General features: G+C 33.0%; 1 protein-coding gene across 1 annotated transcript; it reads right to left on the bottom strand.

Annotated features, from left to right (window-relative positions):
- Positions 1 to 1,166: 1,166 nt before the first annotated feature.
- Positions 1,167 to 26,928, bottom strand: LOC100923970 (olfactory receptor 10R2-like). Its single transcript, XM_031968683.1, is given in 5 exon segments — positions 1,167 to 2,132; positions 10,203 to 10,256; positions 10,258 to 10,285; positions 11,327 to 11,365; positions 26,915 to 26,928. Coding segments are annotated over 5 exon segments (1,101 nt in total).
- Between the last annotated feature and the right edge of the window lie 1,055 nt (positions 26,929 to 27,983).

The raw sequence follows: 27,983 nt of genomic DNA, 5'->3' as shown, positions 1-27,983 counted from the left end.
TATATGCTGTATAGAAAGCATAAACACTGTTCCTATATCCCACACACATCAACATTATTTTCTCCATATAGGGACAGAATATCCAAGGAAAATGCAATAGTAAAATATGCCTTGCAACCTCCCACATTCATTCTCTGGTCACTCACTGAATTTTATCTCTATATCTACCTTCTAGAACTTTTAGCACCCAAGCTGATTTCTCAACATTTTTTATATAAATGTTCTCTGCATCCTAGGCCCCAGTGTGCTGAAGTAAGACCTAGATTACAGTGTATTTGAATGCCATTTCTCAGGGTACAGGATGCTTTGTGGCAATACTTGGCACCATTCACATGACAAAGATTAAGTTTTCCAATAATAAAAAAAATATTTTATGGAATGGTAATTAAGATCCACCCTTAAAGGTATACAGTCTGTTTAAAGTTAGACTAAAACTTTTCTGAGATTTACAGAGAATTAACTGAGTGAACAACCTCCACCTCCCCATTTAAATTCTCTCCTAATAATAGTGCTTTCCATATGTTTTCTCATTTGACCCTCACAACTAAACTGTGAAGTCATTTATATATAATTATTAATATATGTTATACACATTTCATATATTAATAATAATTCTAATATTAATATATGTTAATAAACATAGTTCATATGTACTACATATGTATATATGTACACTATATATAGGTGTATTCTACATGTATAGAATATATACATATAACATATAACACATTGTGATATATATTATATATAGGACATAAATATATATCATACTATATACATACACACATATAGAATATATATATACACATATGAACATATTTTCCATTTTGTGGATAGGAAAATTGAGGTTTATGATGTCTAAATACAGTTAATATAAGAGAAGAGATCAAATCCAGGGATTCCTGATTTCAAAATCAGTACTTTCTGCTACCCCATGCTGCTTTAAAATACATCATGCCCCTTTTCCTAGCATTAAATAATCCCACCAATTCTCACAGATGGTATTCTGAAATGTTTTAGATGTATACATACTGTAGTCAGAAAAAAATCTCTACACAAAGCATGTAGCAAATATAAAAAGCATCTAGTTAGTAATACCTAACCAAGGCATATGGCAACATAAGTTTATGACATGATTATGTATTTGGATTTGTGAAATGTTAAAATTATATAGTTTTGTGGGAAAACTCTCTCCAGCTGATCACTTTCTGAATGACTACCTGGACAGCTCTATTCCTGAGGCTGTAAACCATAGGATTCAGCAAGGGAGTAATAATTGTATAAGTAACTGTTATCAACTGGTCTTTAATTGATGTCACCCTGGATGAGGGTCTCAGATAGACAAAGGATGCACAGCCATAGTGGACTACTACCACTGTTAAGTGGGAGACACAAGTAGAGAAGGCCTTCTTCTTCCCTTCAGTGGATGGAATCTTCAAGATGGTACTCACAATGAAGCCATAGGAGACACAGATGAAAATAAATGGGACCACAAGCACAAAAACACTACAGATAAATATGAACAGCTCATTGACATAAGTGACACCACAAGCAAGATGAATAACAGGTGAAATGTCACAGAAGTAGTGATTGATCTTATTAGAGTTACAGAAGGGTAAGCTGAAGACCAGGGTTGTAATTGCTGCTGAGATAAGAAAGCCAGTCACCCCACATGTGACTACCAGTAGTCTACATGTTCTCCAGTTCATGATAATAGGGTAACGCAGAAGGTGGCAGATAGCAACATAGAGATCATAACCCATTACAACCAACAATAAACAGTTGTTGCCTGCAAAGCTAAGGAATAAGAACATTTGAAGTGCACAGTTGGTAAAGGAGATGATCCTGAGCACAGAGAGAAGATTGATGAGCATCTTTGGCAAGATAGCAAAGGTATAACAAGTCTCAGACACAGAGAGAGCACCCAAGAAGAAGTACATCAGGGTATGGAGGCTGTGTTCCAGGATTATGACAGTGACAATGGTGATATTCCCAATCAGGATGACAAGATAGAGAAAAAGGAAGTTAACAAAGAGCAAAAGCTGCATTTCTTGAAGTTTGGAAAAGCCCATCAAGAGGAATTCAGTGACCATGGTTATGTTCTCAGAAGGAAGTTGCCTCCATGGAATGACCTGCAAAGAAGAGTGAGGAAGAAAGAGGCTGCTGAGTTCAATAGCTGTAGAACATTTATTCAGAACTATGTAGGAGATTGCTATCACTTTGGATTTGTCCAATATAGTCCATATATTGGTCAATAGGTATAGTCAAAAACCTTAAGTGAAAGAAAAGAACTGTGAGGAGAATTAAAAGTAGTAGTTAGTAGTGAGTGAGATATAAATATATTTAAATGAGAAGTTTAAAGCCCTAAAAAGTACATTTTGACTATTCCCACTGACTAGATTCAACCTGTATCAAATTTAGGGTACTATATTTGGGATTTACTGAGACCAAGAGGATAAAAATTTGGGTTTAAATTTTTCGCAAACATTCAAAAGAACAATCAGGGTTAAGTAACTTGCCCAGGGTCAAACAGCTAGGGAATGTTAAGTGTTTGAGACCATATTTGAACTCTGGTCCTCTTGATTTCAGGGCTGGTGCTCTATCCACTGTAGCACCTGGCTGCAACTATAGTAGTTTCTTAAGATTCCCTTAACAGGGAAAACATATTTGACTAGAATCAATCTTTATTAACAAATAATTGATTCACTTAATAAGCAAGTAATTATGGAAATCAGGGGTACTATCTCAAAAATTATGATAACTCTAATTTCAATAGCCACTCCCAATGAGATTACAGATACTGATATTGTATCTTTAAAAAGCAATTCAATTTTAGGGAATTGTAATTTTATTTGTCATCTGGAGATACAGTTAATTCTAATGTCTGAAAACAATATCAAATAAGGTAATGATGATAATAATAATAACTCCTTTCATGGAAATCTGACTTAAATTATTAATTTTGCAAAGAAAAATAATTAGTGGTATACTTGAAAGATTTTGACTACTCTTATGTATGATCTAAACAATGTGACTGTGTTTCCATAACTGAGAAATTAAATGTTTCAGTTATGGTTAGAAATAACTTCTGTTATGATCTTCTTTGAAAATGTCACTATAAATAAGTACTTTTGTCTCTGTTTTGTTAGGGGTTTTATACCGTGAATAAATGGTATAGTCAAAAATCTTGATATTGTTATGGTTAGAAGATTAGGGGACTAAAGAAAGAGAGGTAGAGTTAAAGATTATGGGAAAAAGAGGATTTTCTAGTATATATGTGACTCAGAATTAATTAACTAGTAAGAGAAGTGCTACAATTTTAAGTATAATGAAAAAATATAGATCAGACCTAACTTGTGATTTTTTTTTAAATACAAGATATGATTCTTTATGACCAAGTGAGATTTATACTGGAAATGTAAGGATGCAGCAATACTAGAGGGGGAAATGCAGTAAATCATATCAAAACAAAAACATATAAAAGATATGACTTTTTAAAATAAATGTAGAAAAAGTCTTTGATTAAATATAATACTCATTTATATATAAAAAAACAAGAATCAGCACTTAACCCTAGAAGAGCTTTTTTAAATATAATAAAATATGTATCTAAAACCAAAAGCAAGCTTCCTATGCCATGGAAATACACTAAAACTTTTTCCCAATAAAAGGGAACAAAGATGTAGAACAAAGATGCCTACTTTTCTATCTAGAATTTATTGCTATAATTATAGAAAATCTAATATAAACAATGAGAAGGAAAAGAAATAAATAACCTAATACCAATAATAAGATTGTGTCCTCCAAATCCTTAGCATCTATATTCATAATGAAAATTAACTGCATTTCAAAAAAATTTTAACAATTAAAATAGAAAACCTTTCTCACTCTACTCCTTTCCCCAATTACACTTTCACTCTGCCTTAACTAAATGCAAAGATAGTCATATTCTTGATCTTAGCATCACCCACAACTTTACCAATCTCATATTCAAAAGTGCAGAAATCGCTTTATCTGACTGTAACATATTGCTTTTTCATCTCTCTTTCTGCCTTCTTTTTCGGTGTCTACTCTTCATCATTTTATGTAGAAAGGAGATTTTTTTCCTAACTCCTCTTAATATGCTGATCTTTTATTTCCTTTATATGTTGTATATAACTTGTTTGTACATATTCATTTATTTTCTTCTTCACAATTTACGCCCTCCTCAAAGGTAGCAGTTGACTTGTGTTTTGGTTTTTTGGTTGTTTTGTTTTGTTTTGTTTTTTATCCCCAACATTTAGCACAGTGATTGGCACATAATATATGTTTAATAGAAGTTGATTGATTAATGTACCTCCTGGTTTTAGACAAAACTAACAGAAAGATAAACATGTGTGAACATAAAGAATTGATCAGATTACTGGAGAAACAAGTGCTAAAAGAATTACATTGCTTCCTAAATAGGACTGGTAAGGAATTTTTTTTTTAAGTATCGCATAACACTTTTAGGAAAAAATGACCACCTGCTATCTGGGGGAGGGGATGGGGGGAAGGAGGGGAAAAATTGGAACAAAGCGTTTGGCAATTGTCAATGCTGTAAAATTACCCATGCATATAACTTGTAAATAAAAAGCTATAATAAAAAAAAAAAGAAAAAATGACCAAGTACTAGGGCACTGACAGATTTCAAATAAATGTAAAAGACAGAAAAAACAAATACATCCTTTACAAACCATACTGAAAATAATAATAATAATTAGATTAGGGAGTATAAGCAAAAGATGGGTACAAATAGAAACAATAATGAAATCCTAAATAATTAGTAGTTCAAGGAAAAATCACAGAAACAAAATTATGTAAAAGAAAATGAAAATGATAAAAATAATATATTGAAACTTCTAAAATACAACTAAAGTAGTCCTCAAACATATATGTATTGTGATACATATACACGTGCATACATGTGTGTACATGTACGTACATATATGTGCACATTGCACATAAATATAAACATCCATATCTATCACTAAAATATGTATGGATGAAATAGAAAAGTAGAGGACTAATAAGGTGAATATGAGTTAAAAAATTTGATAGCCTCTAAATCAAGAAATCCAAGTAAGCTCAATAGTGAAGATAATGAAAATTCAAAAAGAAATAGATAATCTGAAAACTAAAAAATACTATAAAACAATAACTAAAAGTCTTTTGAAATAACTATCAAAATTGATAAATATTTATCTAATTTGTCTCAAGTTTTCTCAACTGTAACAGTAACTACTTTGCAGAATTGTAATAAGGATCAGATGAGATAATATTTGCAAAATGGACTTATCACAGTGTTTGACATATAGTATTATTTAAATGCCTAGTCCCTTCCTCTTTCCCTCTATTCTTTTCCTTTACAATCCAAGCCCAAAAGTTCAGAACAACGCTTAATTTTTACTGTGCCACTTTCCTGCCAAGGAATATTTAGTTCATTCTTTTTGATTGTGGGATAAAATAAAAACTCCTCAACATCACATTTAAAACCCTAAACAATCTGGCTCCAGTCTGGACTTAATTAACACTGCTTCTTCACCCCTCTTCCTTCAATCATAATGACTATTTTTGCTACTGACTAATGACTAAACATGTTTTGTTGCTCCTGAATTTTATCCAGCCTTCTCAAACTACTACTCCATAAATTCTCGCATAAGACTGTCTTGTCATTCCTGGAACATTCTTCCCCATTTGTACATTTTGAGACCTTTATTAGGGTTGAATCAACACGATGAAGTGAGAATCAGCAATTTTTTCCTCTGATTACCTTACACACCTCTTCCAAAACACCTAAAAAATGTGCCAGATCACATTTTGATCAGGAAAAACCAATAAAAAGTCAAAAGGAATATTTTTTCCAGCTTAGGGCAGCTTAAGAATATAAACAGAGAGAACTTTGGTAAGGTAAGGTGCCTGGCCAGGAGCACAGCACATCAGCAATGGAGGAAACAATAGCAAGCATTATAGGACCCAGGGAAGGTAAAAGATCTGAGAATGAATACATGTTGGTGCTAAATCACACAATCTTGAAAGTACTAAAAACATACAGGTACTCAAAATGAGCTGTTGAAACAGCAGAAAAACATAAAATGACAGAAGTTCAAATCAGACATTGTCCCAAAAATAAGCAGAATCCAAAACTAACAAAAGTCCAAAGGCAAAGAGAAGCCTAGAAAAATGAGCAAATAAAAAAAGAACCTGACCCCCACAAAAAGCTAGATGGTGAAAAGAAAGCTCAAGAAACAAAACACAGAAGACAATGACATGAAGAGACAGACCTACAGACAAAGCTGGAAAAAAATGCTGATTGGACACAGTGCCAAGAAGAATTCTTAAAAAAAAAAAAAATAAGATTTTTTTTACCAAAAATTAAAAAAAAAAGATTTTTTAAAAACCAGATAAGAGTGATAGGAAGAAAAAAATAGAATTATACAAGAAAGTTACAAAGAGAGAAGTAACAGTTGTGTAAAAGATATATAAAACACACATAAGAAAATAATTCCTTAAAAATTAGAATTGACAAAATGGTAAAGGAAATATAAAATGTTACTGAAAAAAAGAACTGCTAAGAAAGCGAAAAACAGAGAAAGATAGCTATAGACCAATTCCCCTAATAAAAATTGGTGCAAATTCTTAAAACAAAATATTAATAAGGAGAATACAACATACTACAAAGATTATATTTTATGACCAAGCCAGATTTATATCAGGAATGTCAGACTGGTTCTGCATTACAAAAACTATAAGAATATCAACATCAATATCATATTAATAATCAAAAAAAATTATAGAATCATATGAATTGATGCAGTAAAAGCTTTATCTAATGGGGATCCTTTCCAATAAGATCAGGGATGAAACAAAGATGCCATTAACACCATTACTGTTTAATAATGTATTAGAAATGGCAGGTAGAAGAATAAGACAAGAAAAAGAAATAAACGGGAAAGGAATAAATAATGACTTACTTTTTGCAGATGATATAATAATTTACTTACAGAGCTCTACAAAGTCAACTTAAAAACTAGTTAAAGCAATTAACAACTTCAGCTAAGGGGTGAGATATAAAATAAACTATGCAAATCACCATCATTTCTACATATATATATTCTTTTAAAAATCAGAAAAAAGAAACAAAAAGAAATTCCATCAAAAATAACTAACAATGACATAAATCACACCCAGAAACTAATATGAACACAGTTACAAAATTCTTTTCACACAAATAAAGATACATCTAAATAATTATAAAAGTATAACAAATAATTGGATATATAATAAATATAATAATATTATATATAACAATATATGTCATTTAAATAAATTATATATAAATATAATAAATAATTGGAAAATATAAAAAAAGAAAATGTTACCCAAATTAATTTGCTTATTTAGTACCATAGCAATAAAACTACCAGTGAATTACATTATAGAGATATAAAAAATAATAAAATTCTTCTGGGGAAAAAAATGGTCAAAAATATCAAGGAAGTCAATGAAAAACAATGGGAAAGAATGTACTTAGAAGTACAAAACTTCACATTGCACAATAAAGTTGTGAACATCAAAACAATTTGGTACGAGATAAAAATTAGAGTGATTGATCAATGGAACAGATTAAATATATGATATAAAGAAGCAAATAAATACCAATTATGCCCTATGAATATGATGGAATACTCTTCTGCTGCCAGAAATGACAAAGGCAAGATTTCAGAAAAACCTGGCAAAACTTCTGTGAACTGATGCAAAGTAAATTGAGCAGAGGTAGATAATGATCTAAATAGTAATACCAATATTATAAAGATAATCAACTTTAGAAGACTTAATAACCTAATACAATGATTCAACACAATTTCTAAGAACCTTTGATGAAATATCTATTTCTACAGCCTCCCCTCAATTGGTACCATTGTTCAGTGCTCTTATGCATTCCCAGGTCCCTACTAAAATCATAATGACATCAGATCTTTCCAAGGTAGAGTCAACTTTTTGGGAATGAATGAATAATTACAATTAAATATGTTTCTAAAGTCCAAATACAGGCAATTCTTTTTTTGTTCCTTTCATTTTCTACTGCTCAAGTATATGGCATATTGGAAAAAATACTCCAATATGGGGTGGGAGGAAATGAATTCAAATACTGTTTCTTATACCCAAATACTGAGTATAAGCTAGTATTAGGCTATTTCACCATCTCTTTTCCTCTATAAAATAAGGAGACTATGTTATTTCTAAAATTTCTTCCAACTCTAAATCTATAAACCTAATCAATTCCAGCCAATTTAATTCAACAAACATTAAGTACCTAGTAGACAATTCACTCTAATATCTTCCTTTTAAGTCCCTTAATTATTCCTGTTTCCCGTCAGAAGGCAGTAGTAGTTGTCATCAAAATTCTGTTAATACTTGTCCTAGCAATTCTGTTATTTTGAAGCTCCTTTATCAAATTCCAAATTATTGCTGCTAAATATGTTTTTGCCTTACTAGTGAAAGACACTGATCACTATCAAGAAAATGTTAAGTAAAATAACTCAATACCATTAGTTTCCTGATAGTCTTTATTTAATCAACTTTAAATTAGTCATCAAAATTATTTATTAAGTGCTTATTAGGTGCCATATACACTGTGCTATTACCTAGTTTTAATCATTGAATAGGTGCAGCCTCAGTCAAACTAAAATTTGTTGAATATCTTAGCTTAAAAAGGTCAAGGTCTCCCATTTCATCCAAGGCCATCTTCATTTGTCTTGATCTATGTCTTGCCACTGAAACCCAATGGCTCTGGAAGACAAAGTGAGGCAAGTGACTTTGCACGGCACTCCCTCACTTAAATCCAATTCACTTGCATGTCATGGCATCACCTCCCTGATATCATGGTCCTCTTCGAGAATGAAGAACAAAACAACAGTAAACCATAGAATCCAGAGGTGGAAGGAACTTGAGGGATTATGTAGCATGACTCCTGCTTAAATCATGAATTCCCACTGTAACATGATCATGGCAAGTGATTACAAGGACACCCTTAATAAGTGATCATTACCTGTAGTGATTAGGAAGTTACTATCTCATAAAGCAGCCCATTTGATATTCAAATAACTCAATGTTAGGGATGTTTTTCTTAAATTAAGTTAAAATTTCTCTCCTTGTAACTTTTTGATCAGGACCAGTTTTACTTACTGTAGTCAAGGAGAATAAATTCCTGTTCAACACAGCAATCTGTTAAATGTTTCAAAACCAATTAGTATCTAAGGGAGAATTTGAACTTTGATTCTCCTGAATCCAGGTAAGCACTGTCTATTATATCACTGCAAAGATTGTTTCTTACATATATTTATTTCCTCTTTTCTGAGAGTAAGATATTATTATTTTTATCAGATATGAATTGGTCAAGGTGGCTAGTTAGGCCCTTTCTAACTAAAATGCTGCGATTCTGGGATCCTTACTTTATAGATAAGGAAATTAAATCCCTAAGAGGTTAAATGAGGCAGGTTGGGTAGTGCAGTAGATAGAGAACTGAATTGGAGTCAGGAACATATTATTTTAAATCTAGTCTCAGACATATACTAACTGTATAACCTGAGAAAATTATTTCTTTTTTTTTTGAGAAAATTATTTCACTTCTGTCTGCTTCTGTTTTCTCTACTATGAAATAGGCAGAAACATCTGCCTCCCAGGATTGTTGTGAGAATCAATGAGATAATATTTATAAAACTCTTGGCAAAACTTAAAAGTTCTAGATACATACATGCATAGTAATAGTAGTAGCAGTAGTAGTAGCAATAGCAGTAGTGGTAGTAGTAGTCATTTTGCCAAAGCTTAAACACATTTCAATTAATAGTTCCAGGAGAAAATCAGGGTTTTCTTAGTCCCAATCCTATATTCTGCCCACATCATCAGAGAACTAGGGAATAAGGATACTTATTGAGTTAGCATAACTCCTCTAGTTTTTGTGCTAGTATGGATAAATTGTCGCAGCTGTTAGTGGAATGAACAATTCATTTAAGTGTCTATTATATGTCAGGCACTATGTTAGCCACTGGGGATATAAGCCCAAAGAATGAAACAGTCCCTAGTTGAAATAAACTTTCATTCCATTGAAGGATGTGATTGACAAATAGAATTATGTGGAATTGCCTCCAGGATTTTCCCCAGCCAAAGTGGGTCTCACTTACCTCTTCACTATTCTGGCTCTTCATTCTTGATATTGATTCTATGGTAGATGGTCCTCAGAGTGAGGCAGAAAAGTGAGATCCAATTAAAAAAAAAAAAAGCTTTCCAAAGAGGAAGATTACCTTCACTTATTCCTCTTTTTATATAATGTGAGTTTTTATGATGACATAACGCAGCTCTGCACTGGCAAAGGATAGGAAGAAAGAGTAGTTAGTACGTCAATACATTTATCTCCCTACTAATTCAGAAAACTACCATAAAAGGTGGGTTTTCTGGGGTGACAGACAAGAAAGATGAAATTGAGAGATGTGGAGACACTTGCATGTGAAAAGGAGGGAAACTCTAATGGGGGAGGGGTCAGAGATAAAAGATAAATAAGGATAATTGCTCAATTGGCCAGAAAAAAAAAAAAAGATATACAGAACATAAAGGACACTGGATCTTCTGGAATAGAATACAAAGGGAGAAACAGTCAGAGTTTGAAAGTTCCTTGGCTTTTCTACATCTGCTTTGCTACTTATGAAATAAAATGATCTTTGACAATTTCAATGACAGTACTGCCTTTTTTCCCTTCCTGAGTCTTTGTTTTTTCATTCCTGTCATTTTAGTTCCATTATCTCCTTACAATGTCCTATTCAACTTCCCCAGTCTCCAGCATAGATAAGCACTTTGGGACTCTCTTCACTCCCATATAATCTTCTCCCCTTATTTATTTGTCAGCTATTTCAGGGAGTAAAGGACAAGGCTATAGTTCAAGAGCAATATGATCATTCATTAAATAAGCATAGGTACATATTTTAATAGTCAGAAAATGCTAAAATCTCTATACCCTTAATGTCCTTATCTGTTCCATATAATGTGAGCTCTAAGGCCCAATGTCATTGTTTCCAATCTGTCTACAATTGATTCTTTTTCTAAACTAGGAACTTCCTGGCTGAAAAATCTCCATAAAAATCTCCTCTTGCCATGTGATATGGAAGGTCCTCCATGAACCCCAAGTACTATGTCCTCTCTAAAGTAGACCTAACTCCAAGATATCTCATCACATACCTTCACTTCACATCCTTACAAAAGATTCCTTCAGTCTGTTCTCCATGGAAATTTCTTTTGTTTCTGTGTTACTTAGGGCCCCAAAGTCTTTCTCAGAAAAAGTGTTACTATTACCCTAAAGAGTCATTACTATACTGAATTTTTACCCCCAAATATAAGCCAATGGGTGAAACCAAGACCAACAAAGTAATTTCAACATCTATGCCCAAATTGAAAAAAAAATGAGACTGATAATGAGAATTAGCTGGTCACCTCTCAAGGGATCATTGTTGATTTATTAAGAAGTTAATAGCTGATGTGAAACATCAGTGAAGAAAACAAGTTCCCTCCCTTAGGTTTCTCTGTCCCAAATCCCCAAGTTCTCATTTTTCAGATTCAAACTAGACACAGCTTCCTTCTTGTTCTCTGTTACACTTACTCCATCTGAATTTCCTATCTGGTCTTCAAAAAAGAAGACTGAGGAAAAAAAGAAAAGTAAAATGAACAGAAGTAGAAAAAATTATTTTAAAAAAAGGAAGAGTAAGTTTTGAGGGACTGAATAAAGGTAACTTGAAGTAACAGAGACAGAAGAGATAATAAAGCAATGATCACCAAGTCTGGGAAACAGAAGAAAATAGATACATGCCTCTCTCTGATTCAGGAAACAGAAGAGTTCTGTATCTAGGGAGCTAACTCTTCATAGGGAATTAGCTAGGAAAATAATATCATATGTCTCTTCCTATAGAGCTCAGAAATGTTTCCACTTAGCTTTCTTTTGCACAGGGACTCAGCCTTAGGCCAGGTAATAACAGCACCAGAGGAAAATACCAGAGTAGGAATAGAAAGTTCAGTTCCATTTGAGATAACATTGAAAAGCCAATCAATCCTGCAGTCAAAGAGGAATGAAAGCTAAAACTAAAGCTAAATCTTGCCCCTTACTGGCTCTTTCTTTTGAAAGAGGTGACTCTGGATTCTATGTGTGCTTTGTTCTATATGAAGTTGAAAGATGATGTATGTTATTCATCAGTACACATAAGCCAAATTGGCTCCATCATCTGCTGGTGCAATGAAAAGAACATTGATTATTAAATACAAAAACAACTTCAAATCAAAATCCATTCCTTAACATGGAATTTTGTGCTACACTGAACAAATAATAGAATTTTTCTGAATTTCAATGTAGTGTTATGGATAATAAACATATTAATATTTTTATTAAAGTTTCCCAGGGGACACATCACCTAAAACCAATTGATGCACTCCCTGTGACTACTGCCTTTATTCCTAAACATTCCTGGGGAGCTTATAATAATAAATTTGCTAATAAATTTGATAACCTAAGTGAAATGGATGACTAGTTCCAAAAATATAGGCTTCCCAGATTAACAGAGAAGGAAGTAAATTGCTTAAATAGTCCCATTTCAGAAAAAGAAATAGAACAAGCTATTAATCAACTCCCTAAAAAAAAATCCCCAGGACCAGATGGATTTACATGTGAATTCTACCAAACATTTAAAGAACAATTAGCCCCAATTGTTGGAATCCTTAGAAAGTATTAACTCATTAGAGTTGATAGAGACAATAATTATCTAATTTAGCATGGTTCAGTATGATTGCTCTGATCTTACAAGGAGATATTATGGGTCAGAAGAAACATGGTACTAAGTGGAACTAATAGAAACAATGCTTGTGTTCACACCTTTAGAGAGCTCACATAAGCAAGAAGCTCTTAGGGCCAGAGAGCACTCTGGGAGGAAACCCATAATCCCACTCTAGGATCCCACAAGCCCACTCTCAGAGGTAGAGTCTGATTCATTCCATCTTCCACCTTTGTGCTGGCTGAAGGCTGAGGCAGAAGCAAAGGACAACCAGACACAGAGCATTCTGGGAGATTGAGAGCCAGGAGTGCTCTGGGAGATACAGAAGTCCACAAGCCCTCTCTCAGAAGCAAGACAGATTCATTCCAACTTTCACCTTGGTGCTGGCTGGAGATATTTGGAAGAAGAGAAGCTGAAGCTGGCAGAGGCAAAAGATTAGCAGCAAAAGCTGTTGGAACCAAGCAGAAAGATAGGTCTCTAAGAAAACTAACCAGGATATCTTGGAGGAAGCAATAAAAGATCTGAACTTTTAACACCTGGCTGTATTTGAGGTGATTATTACTTTTAACTGAAACTAAGGCTGCCTCCAGAAAACTCCCCAAGAAATCTGCTCAGAGAAAACCATTATATTTTAAAGAAGAAAAACACCACACCCAGTGCTATATAAACTATTTCAAAAAATAAGGAATGAAGGAGTCATACCAAATTCCTTTTATGTCACAGACATGGTACTGATACCTAAACCAGTTAGGTTGAAAACATAGAAAGAAAATTATAGAACAATCTCCCTAATGAATATTGATGCTAAAATTTTAAATAAGATATTAACAAAAAGACTACAGAAAATCATCCCCAGGATAATACACCATGATCAAGTAGATTTATACCAGGAATGCAGGGTTGGTTCAATATTAGGAAAATTATCAGTATAATTGGCCATATTAATAACCAAATTAACAAAAACCATATGATCATCTCAATAGATGCAGAAAAAGCATTTGATAAAACCCAACATCCATTCCTATTAAAAACACTTGAGAGTACAGGAATAAATGGACTTTTCCTTAAAATAATCAGTAGCATCTATTTAAAACCATCAGTAAGCATCATATGTAATCGGGAAAAACTATAACCATTCCCAATAAGATCAGGAGTGAAACAAGGTTGCCCACTATCACCATTACTATTCAATATTGTATTATAAATGCTAGCTTTGGCAATAAGAGTTGAGAAAGAGATTAAAGGAATTAGAGTAGGTAATAAGGAAACCAAATTATTACTCTTTGCTGATCATATGATGGTATACTTAGAGAACCCCAGAGATTCTATTAAAAAGTTATTAGAAATAATCCACACCTTTAGCAAAGTTGCAGGATACAAAATAAACCCACATAAGTCATCAGCATTCTTATATATCACTAACAAAATCCAACAGTTAGAGTTACAAAGACAAATTCCATTTAAAGTAACTACTGATGGTATAAAATATTTAGAAATCTATCTGCCAAGGGAAAATCAGAAACTTTATGAGCAAAGCTACAAAACACTTTCCACACAAATTAAGTCTGATCTAACCAATTTTAATCTTGGATAGGGCAAGCAAATATAATTAAGATGACAATACTATCTAAACTAATCTGTTTATTTAGCACTATGCCAATCAGACTCCCCAAAAACTATTTTAATGACCTAGAAAAAAATAACAATGAAGTTCATATGGAAAAACAAAAGGTCAAGAATTTCAAGGGAATTAATGGAAAAAAATCAAATGAAGGTGGCCTAGCTGTACCAGATTTAAAATTATATTATAAAGCAGTGGTTACCAAAACCATTTAGTATTGGCTGAGAAAGAGTAGTTGATCAATGGAACAGGTTAGGTTCAAAAGACAAAACAGCCAATAACTTTGATAATTTAGTGTTTGACAAACCCAAAGACCCCAGTTTTTGGGATAAAAACTCACTATTTGACAAAAATTGCTGGGAAAATTGGAAATTAGTATGGCAGAAACTAGGCATTGACCCACACCTTCACACCGTACACAAAGATAAGGCCAAAATGGGCTCATGACCTAGGCATAAAGAATGAGATTATAAATAAATTGTAAGAGCATAGGATAGTTTACCTCTCACACCCGTGGAAGAGGAAGGAATTTATGACCAAAGAAGACCTAGAAATCATTATTGATCACAAAATAGAAAATTTTAATTATATCAAATTGAAAAGTTTTTATACAAACAAAATTAATGCAGACAAGATTAGAAGGGAAGCAATAACCCGGGAAAACATTTTTACAGTCAAAGGTTCTGATAAAGGCCTCATTTCCAAAATATACAGAGAATTGGCTCTAATTTATAAAAATTCAAGCCATTCTCCAATTGATAAATAGTCAAAGGATATGAACAGACAATTCTCGATGAAGAAATTGAAACTATTTCTAGTCATATGAAAAGATGTTCCAAGTTATTATTAATCAGAGAAATGCAAATTAAGACAACTCTGAGATATCACTACACACCTGTCAGACTGACTAGAGTGACAGGGAAAGATAATGCAGAATGTTGGAGGGGATGTGGGAAAACAGGGACACTAATGCATTGTTGGTGGAATTGTGAATACATCTAGCCATTCTGAAGAGCAATTTGGAACTATGCTCAAAAAGTTATCAAACTATGCATACCCTTTGCCCCAGCAGTGTTTTTACTGAGCTTATATCCCAAAGAAATCTTAAAGAAGAGAAAGGGACCTGTATGTGCACTAATGTTGTGGCAGGTCTCTTTGTAGTGGCCAGAAACTGGAAACTGAGTGGATGCCCATCAATTGGAGAATGGCTGAATAAATTGTGATATAGGAATATTATTGAATATTATTGTTCTGTAAGAAATAACCAGCAGGAGGATTTCAGAAAGGCCTGGAGAGACTAACATGAATTGATGCTGAATGAAATGAGCAGGACCAGGAGATCATTATATACTTCAACAACAATACTATATGATGATCAATTCTGATGGACGTGGCCCTCTTCAACAATGAGATTAACCAAATCATCTCCAATAGCACAGTAATGAATTGAACCAACTACACCCAGCAAAAGAACTCTGGGACATGCCTATGGACCATTACATAGAATTCCCAATTCCTATATTTTTGTCCATCTGCATTTTTTATTTCCTTCATAGGGTAATAGTACACTATTTCAAACTCCAATTCTTTTTGTACAGCAAAATAACTGTTAGGACATGAATGCTTATATTGTATTTAATTTATATTTTAACATACTTAACATGTATTGGTCAACCTGTCACCAGGGAGAGAGGATGAGGGGAAGGAGGGGAAAAATTGGAACAAAAGGTTTGGCAATTGTCAATGCTGAAAAATTACCCATGCATATAACTTGTAAATAAAAAGCTATAATAAATAAATAAGTAAGTACATGAATGAATGAAGAAATAAATAAATAAGATAGAGGGCCACAAGGGTTCATTCAGCAAGAATAAGTAGTAGGTTGTTTCCTTGCCAGGGAATATTCAATTAAGGTGGTTTTTCTGACCGGTTAATATAAGAATAATAAAACAGTCATGTAAGAACAAGTTAAACTAAATACAGCACAAGCTATAGTAAGAGAATCTAAAACTATAGATTAAATTTAGAAGGGAGATTTTCACTTTTCAAGATAAGTAAGAAAAAACAATAAAAAAATACAGTGTAACAAAAGCCAAAGTAACAAAATTATGCCCATCAACAATAACTAACATCAAGTCTCCTAGTACCTCAGTAATCCAGTCCCAATGTCCATTTAATCATTGCATTTTATCTTAAAGGTTCCAAGTAATTGTCTAGTCTTCAGTTCCATCTTAGACATTCTAGAATAGAGCTCATTCTCAAAGCAGCTCTAAAAAGGGTCTTCTTCAGTAGATTTGTTTCTTTGATGACATGTCATCATTTTATCATGTCATCATAGATTCTTAAATGTTCCTGCTAAAAATCTTTTACAAAATAAATCATGATGTACCTTACATTCTCATAAATACATCACTTCTCCAGTAACTAGTTCATATTTTGTCAACCAACCAAAACATCAAATTAGTATGCATAACCCACTTAAAACTTTAGAGAATTTAAATTCTTACATACCCCTTTCTGTTTCTGTATTTATCTAACTTTTATACTGATATAAATATCAACAACAACAATCCAAAGAATCTTTAAAAATTTCTGAGGATCTGACATGTAAAGAAAAATCTGACATATAAAATGAGGTTTTGTGGTTAAAGGTTTAATATTTACCAGAGTAGATCTGTAAACTAAGTTACAATGTCTGTCTGAATTGACATTAATTGCATTATCATTTATCTTTCTGCATTGTAAGTTGGAAAATTGTTATGTTGACATATTTAGGAAATTCAAATACCAACTGAAAAATGGAAAATTAAATTTTAACATATCAAAGAAGGCAGAATTCTTAAAAAATCTTTAAAATGCATATATAAACATTTGATCTTGTTTGCTCTCAAAAATATTTCAATTAAGTTTCCAGTTTAAGTTTTTAGAACTCCAGTGAATTCCAATTCCTTCCTTTGGAGGAGTAAAGACTAATAAGGATTTAACTTTAATCTATGAAAGCATAGATAATAAAAATCTTTGAGAACAAATGACCTATAGTACACAAATGAATTTACTTTAAAATTGCAAATACCACTCCTACTATAGTAAAAATGATATATAAGTAATTAATTTCATAGAGAAAATAGTGCTTATTAAATGCATTTTACTCATAACAATGGCTATAGTTTCACTTTGAAAACAATGAGATTTTAAATAACTGTTGTGTCTTTTATTAACCATGTACCCTATTATAGAAAGTTGCTATAAAATGAAAAAGCAATGATAGAGTATGATAGTATTAAATCTGATTCTCCAAGCCTAAGCTTAAGGGTTTAGCATTAGTATATTAATTAATAATACTGTATTAAAATAACAATTTTTTTATACTTTACCTGCCTTGGTTGTATAAATTTGATATTAAAAGGGAAAGGAAGGACATGCTTATGATAATAACAAGATTGTCCCTTCAAGGGCACAGACTAACCTGACATGAGGCATAAAAATAGAAAAACTTCCTTACCTATGTTTGGTTCTAGGTAAGAGTAATACTTAACAGCTAACCATGCAACAAAGTTTCACATTATTCACAGGGTGTAATTGCCAGGTGGAAAAATTTACTGTTGAGAAAGGAGATAACACAATGGGGTAACTGAGTTAAGATGTTTTGAAATTTGTTCAATTAAGTCTTCCTCCTCAACTTTCTCAGGCACAGACATAACATCTATAGTAATTTTCAGAGTCTATTCCTTTTGGGCATTCCTTTTGAATGATGAACTGTTAGCTTATCGAGAATCCAGACAATTGTACCTGAAATCAAACTCAGAAAAATGTTAAATTATAGTTCTGAGAAATTTTACCTTAAATGAAATTTTACTAATTTTAGCTTACAGTTAGAATATTGTAATTTTTCTCAGATTGCAATTACAATTAACAATGAGCAAATTAAGGACGTAATATTTATTTCATATATAAATGAAGAATAATTACATTCAGGAAGTTAGCATATACAGTGAATATACTTCACTGCTGATAGTTTGCATGAATCCCAGAAAGATATTAGCTACAGTAAGTGCCCAATATGGATTGTCTATTAACCCTAAGTAAAAAAAAATTAAGATCTTTGAATATAAAGTTTATTGATACTAAGTTGGCTCAGAGATAAAACCAGTACATATCATTTATGTGCAAGTGAAACTTTATGATTTCCATAACTGAGAATCAAATAATTTATCAGATAAAACTCATTCTTTAAACACATTTGTAAGTCCCCCCAACTTTGACCAGGAGTGGTCCTAGCTGGCAGCAGGGCCAATAGTATTTTGTGACCATTTGAACAGAAAGTCCTAAAAACTTGACTGATTAGAGCAATTTAAGAAATTTTTGCAACTTCCCCCCCAAAAAAACAGTAAGTAAGCATTTTAATATTTAAATTTCGAAACATTTTAATCATATTCAAATATAATATAGAATACTTATACTTAATAAAAATAATAATAGCCAATATTTATATAGTGTTTACCATACCTCAGGTACTATGATAAATAAGTGCCTTACAATTATTCTGTTTTTGGTTTTTGCTATTGTTTTTGTTGATGAGGAAATTGGGGTTAAATAACTTGCCTATGGTCATTCAGTAAGTATTTAGTGTCTGGGGTCAGATTTGAACTCAGGTTCTCCTAACTTCAGGGTCACTGCTCTATCTACTGTACCATCTTGCTGCCCAATAATTATTACATTACCTGATCTTCACAGCAATCTTTTAAGTTGTCTTAATGCCAAATAACAAATGTACTTTGCATTATATTCTGATATATTAAAATTACATTAGTAGAAGAATCCATCTAGTCATAAATGAAATGACAGTATAGTTTAGTTTTAGAACAAACCTCAACCAAATCAAATCAAATCCTTATCATCATGACTGATAACATTCAGAATTCTTAATTTTTCCAAGAGTCATTAGCTTCCTGCACCTCAAATTATAGACTTTTGGTTATTTCACTTTCCAAGACTCATGGTAGTCCTCTAACCTTCCCATAAACTTTTTAGGTTCCTTTAAAATCTTTCAATAAGCCAAATAAATTTCTTTGTGTTTTTAATCTTACCATACTAGGGGGAAAGAATCAGCTTGGTTTTGGGAATTGTATCTCCTTTTCCTTTGAGATTGGGAGATTTAATTCTCCAACCATTTCACAGTTGATTAACCATTGAGGAATTGGACACTGATTTTTATTCTGACAAAGGCCCAAGTGCTGGCTTCCAGTGGAATAGGCCTCTCTTGGTGTTAATGATTTGAGTGAAGGGGCCATCCTGGCTGGTTTACCATATTTAGCTCCTTGAAGAAAAGAAAAAAGACTCTGCCCTGATGAATGGGGCAAACTCTGGAAGAGAAAATTAAGAGGATTGTATTCATGAGTCAAGGCAGTAAGCTCTGAATGGGCTAGTCACCATTTGAACTATGCACTACTTTTTATAGACAGAACTAAGCAATTTCTATATAAGGACAAAAATATCTTGATGGGAGTAGGTAACCATGAAGAATTGGGATTAGGGGACATGGACACTCTTGCCAATTTATACAAGCTAGCTGCCTTGTATTCAAAGTTTCAAATAATGTTTTAAAATTGAGTCACCTTGTCTGATTGCACAAATGTTAGAATTTACTACTAATAAAAGAAATGCACATTTCACTTCATATCCTGAACTTTTAAAAAGATGACAAAAGATTAGAATAGTCAAAGTTAAAAGGATTGTGGAAAGATAATAATCCTAACACAATTTTTTGTGAATGAAATCAGTAAACCTTTTAGGAAAGCAATATGAATTATCCAAATAAAGTGATGCAATACCCAGAGAGTCTACTATACTCCAAGCTAATACTTGGCTTTTACTCCAAACAAGACATTGATAAGAAGAAAGTTATAAACACCAAAATGTTTATATCAGTACTTTTTGTGACAGTAAGGAATTAGGAACAAAGTACAGAGTGCATCATTGATCAGTGAATGACTAAACAAATTGCAGAACATGAACATAATAGAATTATTGTAGAAAAATATAAAAAGAAGCATGCAAAAATTTACAAGAACTGATTCACAGTTGAATAACATAGAAAATGACTGAAATGGCCCAGGCAATAAAATTCAAGACAGCCATGATGGTTCATAATTTAGAGATAATTTATTTCTTACCGGCCTAGATGGCCTACATGGCTAAAACAGACCTCCAGTAGGATTCTGGCATGGTTCCATGCCGAACTGAAGTAGGGACAGCCTTATAAGCATTCTTATTCACCCTTGCTGGCACATTTTGACATTAAACAGTGATTCGACTTTAGAGGACCAAAGATACAATGGCAGATGTTTAACATAGTTTATAGGTCAGGGTTATAGAACAGATACCCCTCAATGTTGAGCAGGCACTTTGAAGTGCAAAACACCTCCTTTAATCTAGATGAGCAGACATTTCTCTGTGAGCCTGAGGCCCTTTAACCTAAAACTGAGGGAGGGGAGGGGTGGCCAGTCCTTTGTCCATTTCATGACTACAATACTATGACTACACAATGGAAAGAGAAAAAAACTATGCACACTACACATATATAAAAATTAAAATGAATATTGAAAAATTTTAAAAATCTGAATATAGCTCAATAAAAGAAATAGGAAAATAGACAAATTTACTTCTTCAGAGTGATGTACATTACATGCACTTTCTGACTTATTTGATGATCCAATCAATTATACTGGATTTTTTTCCTCTAAAAAGATTGTTATATAGAAGGAAACAAGTATTTACTAAGTAACTACTATGTCAAATTTGTTCACCAGGAAGTCAAGATAGGAACCAGAGAAGAAAGTGGCTAGTATAGGGAAGATGAGCTGGAAAAAAAAGTGTGGGATTAAGGGATTGGAGGTCATTAAAAGTAGTTTTTTCTAAGGGAAAACAAAGAGATTAAAAAGCCAATAAATCATGGTAAAATGGGGGAATTCCTGAATATAAAATTGGTACCTTTGGAGGTGGTGACAAGATCAGGGATATGACCATTATTTGTATAGTGGAGATGGAATAGAACTTTGGCCCACTTTCTTATTCATTACTAGGTGCAAGTGGGTGAATTAATCATATGAAAACCTCTGATTCTTAAGGGCTATTTATTGTACAATAATCCACCATGGCTTTAGATATATCATCAATTTTTTTTATCATCTATGTCTTTCTTTTTTGGACTTTTCCTCATGCAAAATTTTCTTTGCTTGAATCTGATACTAGAGAACTTCTAACTTTATATAGCATTTAATTTACCATCACTATGCCATCCCTAGTGTCTCCCTATTTCTTCTTATAAAGATGAGAAAACAGAAGTGTCTAAACACAACTTTGTTTCTTCTGTGAAAATCCTCAATTCTTGCCTACATAGCTCTTTCCATTTCCACCAATGTGATTACAATTTACACAAAAAGAAAAAAAAATAATTAAAACAATATAGTTATTCAACATAAAGCAAGTGAAAGAAAAATGAGTACATTGAAGTCCACTCATAAACCTGACTTTCTTTCACTCATACATAGTTTTCAGGAGAAGAATAACACATACCCTAGAAACCTAGAAAGGAATTTTTTAAGTAAAGAAAACTCATATGCTTGAATCAACTTGTAGCTTTTGACCACAAGTCTTACTTTTATCTTCAGGAATAATCTTTACCACACAAATTTTCTATAATAGTTGTACTTTTTGTAGTTCTCACCTGTCTTTTACTTTTGAACAAATAAAGCAGTGACAGGGTACTTTAACTAGTAATTACTCTTAAAAACCTAATGAACATAAAAGCAAAACAATTTTAAGTAAAATATTAGTAGGAAGTTACAACAACAGATTATGTTTATAATGTCAAGAAATCAAAGAAGCAAGAAAATGATTTATGTTTATAAATTATATTCATTGTAGCTATTTTTAATGGCTGCCCCAAATGGAAAACTAAACAAATGTCCTTCTATAAGAAATAACTAAAAACTTGTGATAAGATCTTTATAAACTGAAAGATCAGTAATTTCTTTTTCTCCTTTCCCTTGCTCCCTCTCTATTTCTCCTATTTCTTTTCTCTTGCTTTCTCCTTTCTTCCTTTGTCCTTCCCTCCATCCTTCTTTTCTCCCTCTCTCCCTCCTTCCTCCCTTGCTTGCTTCCTTCCTTGCTTGCTTCACTCTTTCCTTCCCTCTCATCCTCCTTCCTACCCTTCTTCCCTCCCTCCTTCCTTCCTTCCTTGCTTTCTTCCTTCTTTCATTCCTTCATTCCTTCTTCCTTTTCTTCCTTCCTCCCTCCCTCCCTCCCTCCCTTCCTTCCTTCCTTCCTGTTAGGTAGCATAACCTTAGTGAGATACAATAATGCAAATGTATGATCATTAGAATCACATTGAGCTCTGTATATATGTTAACATTCTTATTCATTTAGGCTCTACTCCTCTATCTTGTCCTTTAGTTGTTTCAGTTATGTCCAATTCTTCAATTTGGAGTTTTTTGGCAAAGATACTGAAGTGGTTTGCCATGTCCTTTACCAGTTCATTTTACAGATGAGAAAACTGAGGCAAACATTTTTAAGTGAACTGTCCAAGGTCAACACAGTTAGTAGGTATTTGAAGTCATATTTGAATTCAGAAAAAAGAATCTTCCTGACTTGAAGTCCAACACTCTATTAACTGTATCGCCTAGCTGCTTTCCCGCTCCTCCATAGTGCACATTATCCTTGGTTCTCCCATTCACCACCCCCTCTTAAGTCCTCCATTTACACCTGCATAAAATAACCAATATTTATACAAAGTGACCCAAGAGTCTTAAAGCAATTTTAAGCTACTTTTTTAAATGCAACATTTCATTTTATTTAATTTTTAAAATATCAACATTTTAAAACAAGTGAAAACTTACTTCAGCACTGTCTTTGTAACATCATATGGCGATTAATTTGTTGAGAGCCTCAGTTTTGTTCTTAATCATTTATCCTTATTATTCATGTTAATCTTAAAAGCTATTATATTAAATTATTAATGTTTAAAACTGCTTTAATACTTTTATGTCACTCTGTGCAGCCCTTTGAAGTTTTCTAAGTACTTTCTAAGTACTTTATATATATTATCTCATTTAAGTCTTTAAAAAACTATATGAAATAGGTAACAGAATACCAAGATCTTTACTTTATATATGAAGAAATTATAGCTCAGAGAGATTGTGATATTTATATAATGAATAATATTTTAACTTGTCTTCCTGACTTCAAAACTATCACTCTATAAATGGTCTCAAAAGAAAGAAGCCCACCCCATGGCGTTGTGTGGTGCAATGGTTTTATATAACCTTGTAATGCTTAATTTTTTTTCCATCCGATCCAACCATTCTAAAGAGCAATTTGGAAAACTGTTCATACCCTTTGATTCAACAGTTATGCTACTGGGTCTGTATCTCAAGGAAATCATAAAGGAGGGAAAAGGACCACATGAGCAAAAAATGTTCATAGCAACTCTTTTTTGTGGTAATGAAGAATTGGAAAATGAATAGATGCCCAACAACTGAGGAATGGCTGAATTAGTTATGATATATGGTATATGGAAAATTATTGTTTTATAAAATGATGAACAAGCTGATTTTAAAAAGGGTGGGAAATATTTACACAAACTGATGGTGAGCAAAACAAACAGAACCAGGAATACATTGTACACAGTAACAGCAAGATTGTGCAATGATCAAATAAAAGATGGTGATTCCAGTGGTTTAGTGTTCCAAGGCAATTCCAATAAAATTTAGATAGAAAACACTTTATGCATTCAGAAAAAGGAGACTGAATACAAATAAGCACATACTACATTCACCATTTTTTCTTCTATTGTTTTTCTCTCATGGTTTTTCCCTTTTGTTCTGATTTTTCTGTCCCAACACGATTCATAAAGACTTGTGGTAGTTTGTTGTTGTTGTTCTTGTTCTTTTCTTTTCTTTTCTTTTCTTTTCTTTTCTTTTCTTTTCACTGAGACATTTGGGGTTAAGTGACTTGCCCAGAGTCACATAGCTAGGAAATGTTAAGTGTGTGAGACCAGATTTGAACTCAGGTCCTCCTGATGTCAGGGCTGTTCTATCTGCTGTACCACCTAGCTGCCCCAAGAAATGTGTTTTGTTTTTTTTTGTTTGTTTGTTTCTTTGTTTGTTGTTGTTGTTGTTCTTATGAATGTACATGTATAACCAGAAAAAAATAAAATAATTTCATCAATAAAATTTATCATCTTCAAATCTTCTTTACTTAACTATAGACTTTGTGTGGAATAGAGAGAGATAAGATGAAGAACTTACAGGAATGTATGAACTCTTTTTCTGTATTTTATTTTCATTATTTCTGTGTTTCCCCTATGATCTGTATAATATGTGCAGGCTCATATTTACTTGAGCCTTGGCCAGCCATAAACATATTTACTTAACCTGAGCTGGTGACATTTATCAGTATTTGACATTTATTGATATTTAGTCTATTAGCTGAACCACTATCTGCTTGATTAAGCCTGAAGGTCCGATTTTCTGTTTTCTAGAAATCAGGAAAATTCAGGGAAACAGAAACATTCCATTCCAATATCTCCAAATAGCAACAACCAATTAGATGCTTCCCCCTCCCCTTCTCAATGCACCCTTATTTGTGATATAATCTCTTGTAGAAAAGCTATGTATCTTTACTACTCCTTTAGCCCTCCTACCATGAGTTTTCTTTTTCTTATCATGTGATGGGACAGCTCATCCTCTGGAGGTTTTCAATAAACAACTTTTCTGCCTTTTACTGAATGATCTCTGAGTAGTCATTTTGGATAAGGGTCTTCTACATCCCTCACAGTTGGGGGCTTGTCTGGGATGGAGTCTTTGGGGGAGACAGCTGTGTGCACCCCAGAGAGGGACAGGTGCCCACTGAGTAGTTTTCTCCATGGTCTCTGGCTCTGGGTGACCAGCCTCCTTCCCCTCTTAGACAAAGACCTAAGGCAAGGATACTCAGTGGAAAGCAGAATTGAAGACTAAAGGAAGCAGAGTCCTAATGCCCCGCAGTTGAAGTTTGAAAGATATGTACACGTGTCAACTCAAGGTAACTGCTCTTGGGAGTCTGGAGGTCTATTGGCTGGGTCAAGGGAGACCCCAATGGATTAGCCCTCCTAAATTTGTTTTTGGTATAGTCTGCTGTAGACCCCAATGATAAAGGACTTTTCCTGTGGAAGCTCTTGGGTGGCTGCAGGGGCGTAAGGGTAACGAAGGACCTCATGCCAAACACCTGGACTAGGTCCAAGATGGTAAAATGGGACAGAAGCAGTCCAAGAATTTGTATCAGGACATTTGCTAAGGAATTCAAGACTGGAATGAACTTCCCAGATATAAAAGGGAAGAAAAGTGGGAGGATGTATATCCCAGGACCATTTGGGTATATCATACTTAAATCTATATGTAAAAGGTGAAAATAGAGTTTTGTGTTTGTCTGTGTGTATATGTCTGCTTTGCATTTTGTTCTATGTTAAAAGTTAGCAAGCTCATAAGAAAACAATTCAGCCTCTGTGTTGCAGGCTTAGAAAAATATCAGGCTAAATTGTAGAAATTGGAATTCATTCAGAGTAGTAATTCTTTCAGAGTGTCTCAGAATGTATTGGTAAGTTGGGAACTAGTTTTGGGCTTCTCAAGAAAAGAAAATATTTTTTCTCTTTCTCTCCCTCTGCCTCTGGCAGTGGCTTTGCAGGAAGGGGGAGAGAAGGGGAAAAAATAAAAACATAGATTGAAAGTTTGGAAAGATTTAAGAAAATAGAAGAATGGTGGCTATCACTCCTAAACAAGAAGCCTGTTAACAGGACTCAGTCAGATTAAAAAAAAAAATTCATGGTAAAGCAGGGATTGATGATTAATTCTTTCCTGGCTTACTAAAGAAAAGAAATTTGAATGGAATATCTAGGTAGATTTTAGAAAATTTTACAAACTAAAGTACTGGTTAATTTTTAAATAATTTTAAATTGGTGTGTGTGTTAAGATTGGAAACAAGAAATTGCAGATACTGGGAATAAAAATAGAGTAAGAGAAGTAAATAGCTGAACACGGGGGCTCTCTGACCTGTTGGACCTGTGGGAAAACTAGGCATGTTTCTAAAAAAAATTGTCCCAGGAGAAAGAGAAAATCATTATTAGTAACTTTGCTTTCATGGAATTAGAGAACGGAAAGTTTAAGAAGGCTAAATTTGGTAATTGTTTGTCTGCAACATTTGATTAAAAGTTTTGGGAACTTACTATATTTTAAAGAGGTACTATAATTTTGAAACTGGGGGGAAATAATTTTACTGTTGCCTTGCACATGTTAGATTTATTCTGGGTAAAAATCTTAAGAATTATTTGAATATTGAGACCTTTACAACTGAAGAGAAAAAATTTTCTTTTTTTATTATTTGGTTGGACTTCAAATTGAAATATAGATTATTAAACAAAATGCCAGTTGCTTACCTTAGGGGAGCCATGTTTGTATCTCCCTGCTTAAATGGTATGTTGCTTTTTTAAAGTATTGGGTAATTTGTAAACTATATTATTAATTTTATGAAATTTGGTTCAAAATTAATTGTGAATCCTGAAGTTTAAAGTTTTTTTTTAAAGGTGATTTAAAGACAAGGGAAAAGAGAGATTGGTTTACAAAAAGCAATTAATAGTTTAAATAGGGAGCATCTAGTCATAAGGGTTATTGGTTTGGGAGTCTTTAAAGTATGTTGGAGAAGGTTTGAGCAAGTAGGCATTGGGAGGAGAAAGACAGAGAGATGGGAGGGGAAAATAAAGGTGCTTTAAGAATGATTGATTAGTAGAAGCAAATGATTTCAAGAAGAATCAATAGGAAAAAGAAAGAATTGGTTAGAAAGGGTAGTCACAGAGAGACAGCTGTGAGTCAGGAATCTGTTTTTGTGGGGGGAGAGCAGCAGAGCAGCAGTGGAAAGCTGTCTTTGCTGAAGAAAACAAACTGTGAGTTAAAGGGACAGGCTGCTCTTACAAGACGTTTTGATTGAATATTTGTTTCTTTAGATACATAATGGTTTTTTTGTTTAAAGAGTATGATCAGAAATATGATCTATAGTTTGAAAGGGATATTTCAAAAATTTTAATTGATGTTTTCAAGAACTTTTCAGATTCTTCTTATGTGAAAATAGGAAGTTTTAATTAACTGTACTGATGCCAATTATCTGAAAGGGATTCCAAGAATAATAGTTTTTGCCTTCTTCCTTTTGAAAATGTTTTTGTTGTGAACAATATGTAGTTTGGTATTTTCTGTGTATTGGGTATTTTAAAAGCAAAATGATTGGTATAATATTCAACTTATTCAAGAATCAACATCTATTTGGGTATGTAAGAATTGTGTGAATTTTCTGGGATAAATTTCTTACTGTTACAGATATAAGGTTATGGTAAATAACTGTTTGGGATTTATCTGAAACTTTGGAGATAAAATCTATTGGACTTGTAATTAATGCTATTTGGGAGTTTTAAAGCTCCACTCTCTTATGTGCTGAAGGTTGAGTTTTAACTGCTT

The sequence above is a fragment of the Sarcophilus harrisii genome, chromosome 4 (assembly GCF_902635505.1).
Source record: "Sarcophilus harrisii chromosome 4, mSarHar1.11, whole genome shotgun sequence".
NCBI classification, from domain to species: domain Eukaryota; kingdom Metazoa; phylum Chordata; class Mammalia; order Dasyuromorphia; family Dasyuridae; genus Sarcophilus; species Sarcophilus harrisii.
The sequence above is the reverse complement of the archived record's forward strand: the minus strand, read 5'-3'. Positions and strand labels throughout refer to the sequence as shown.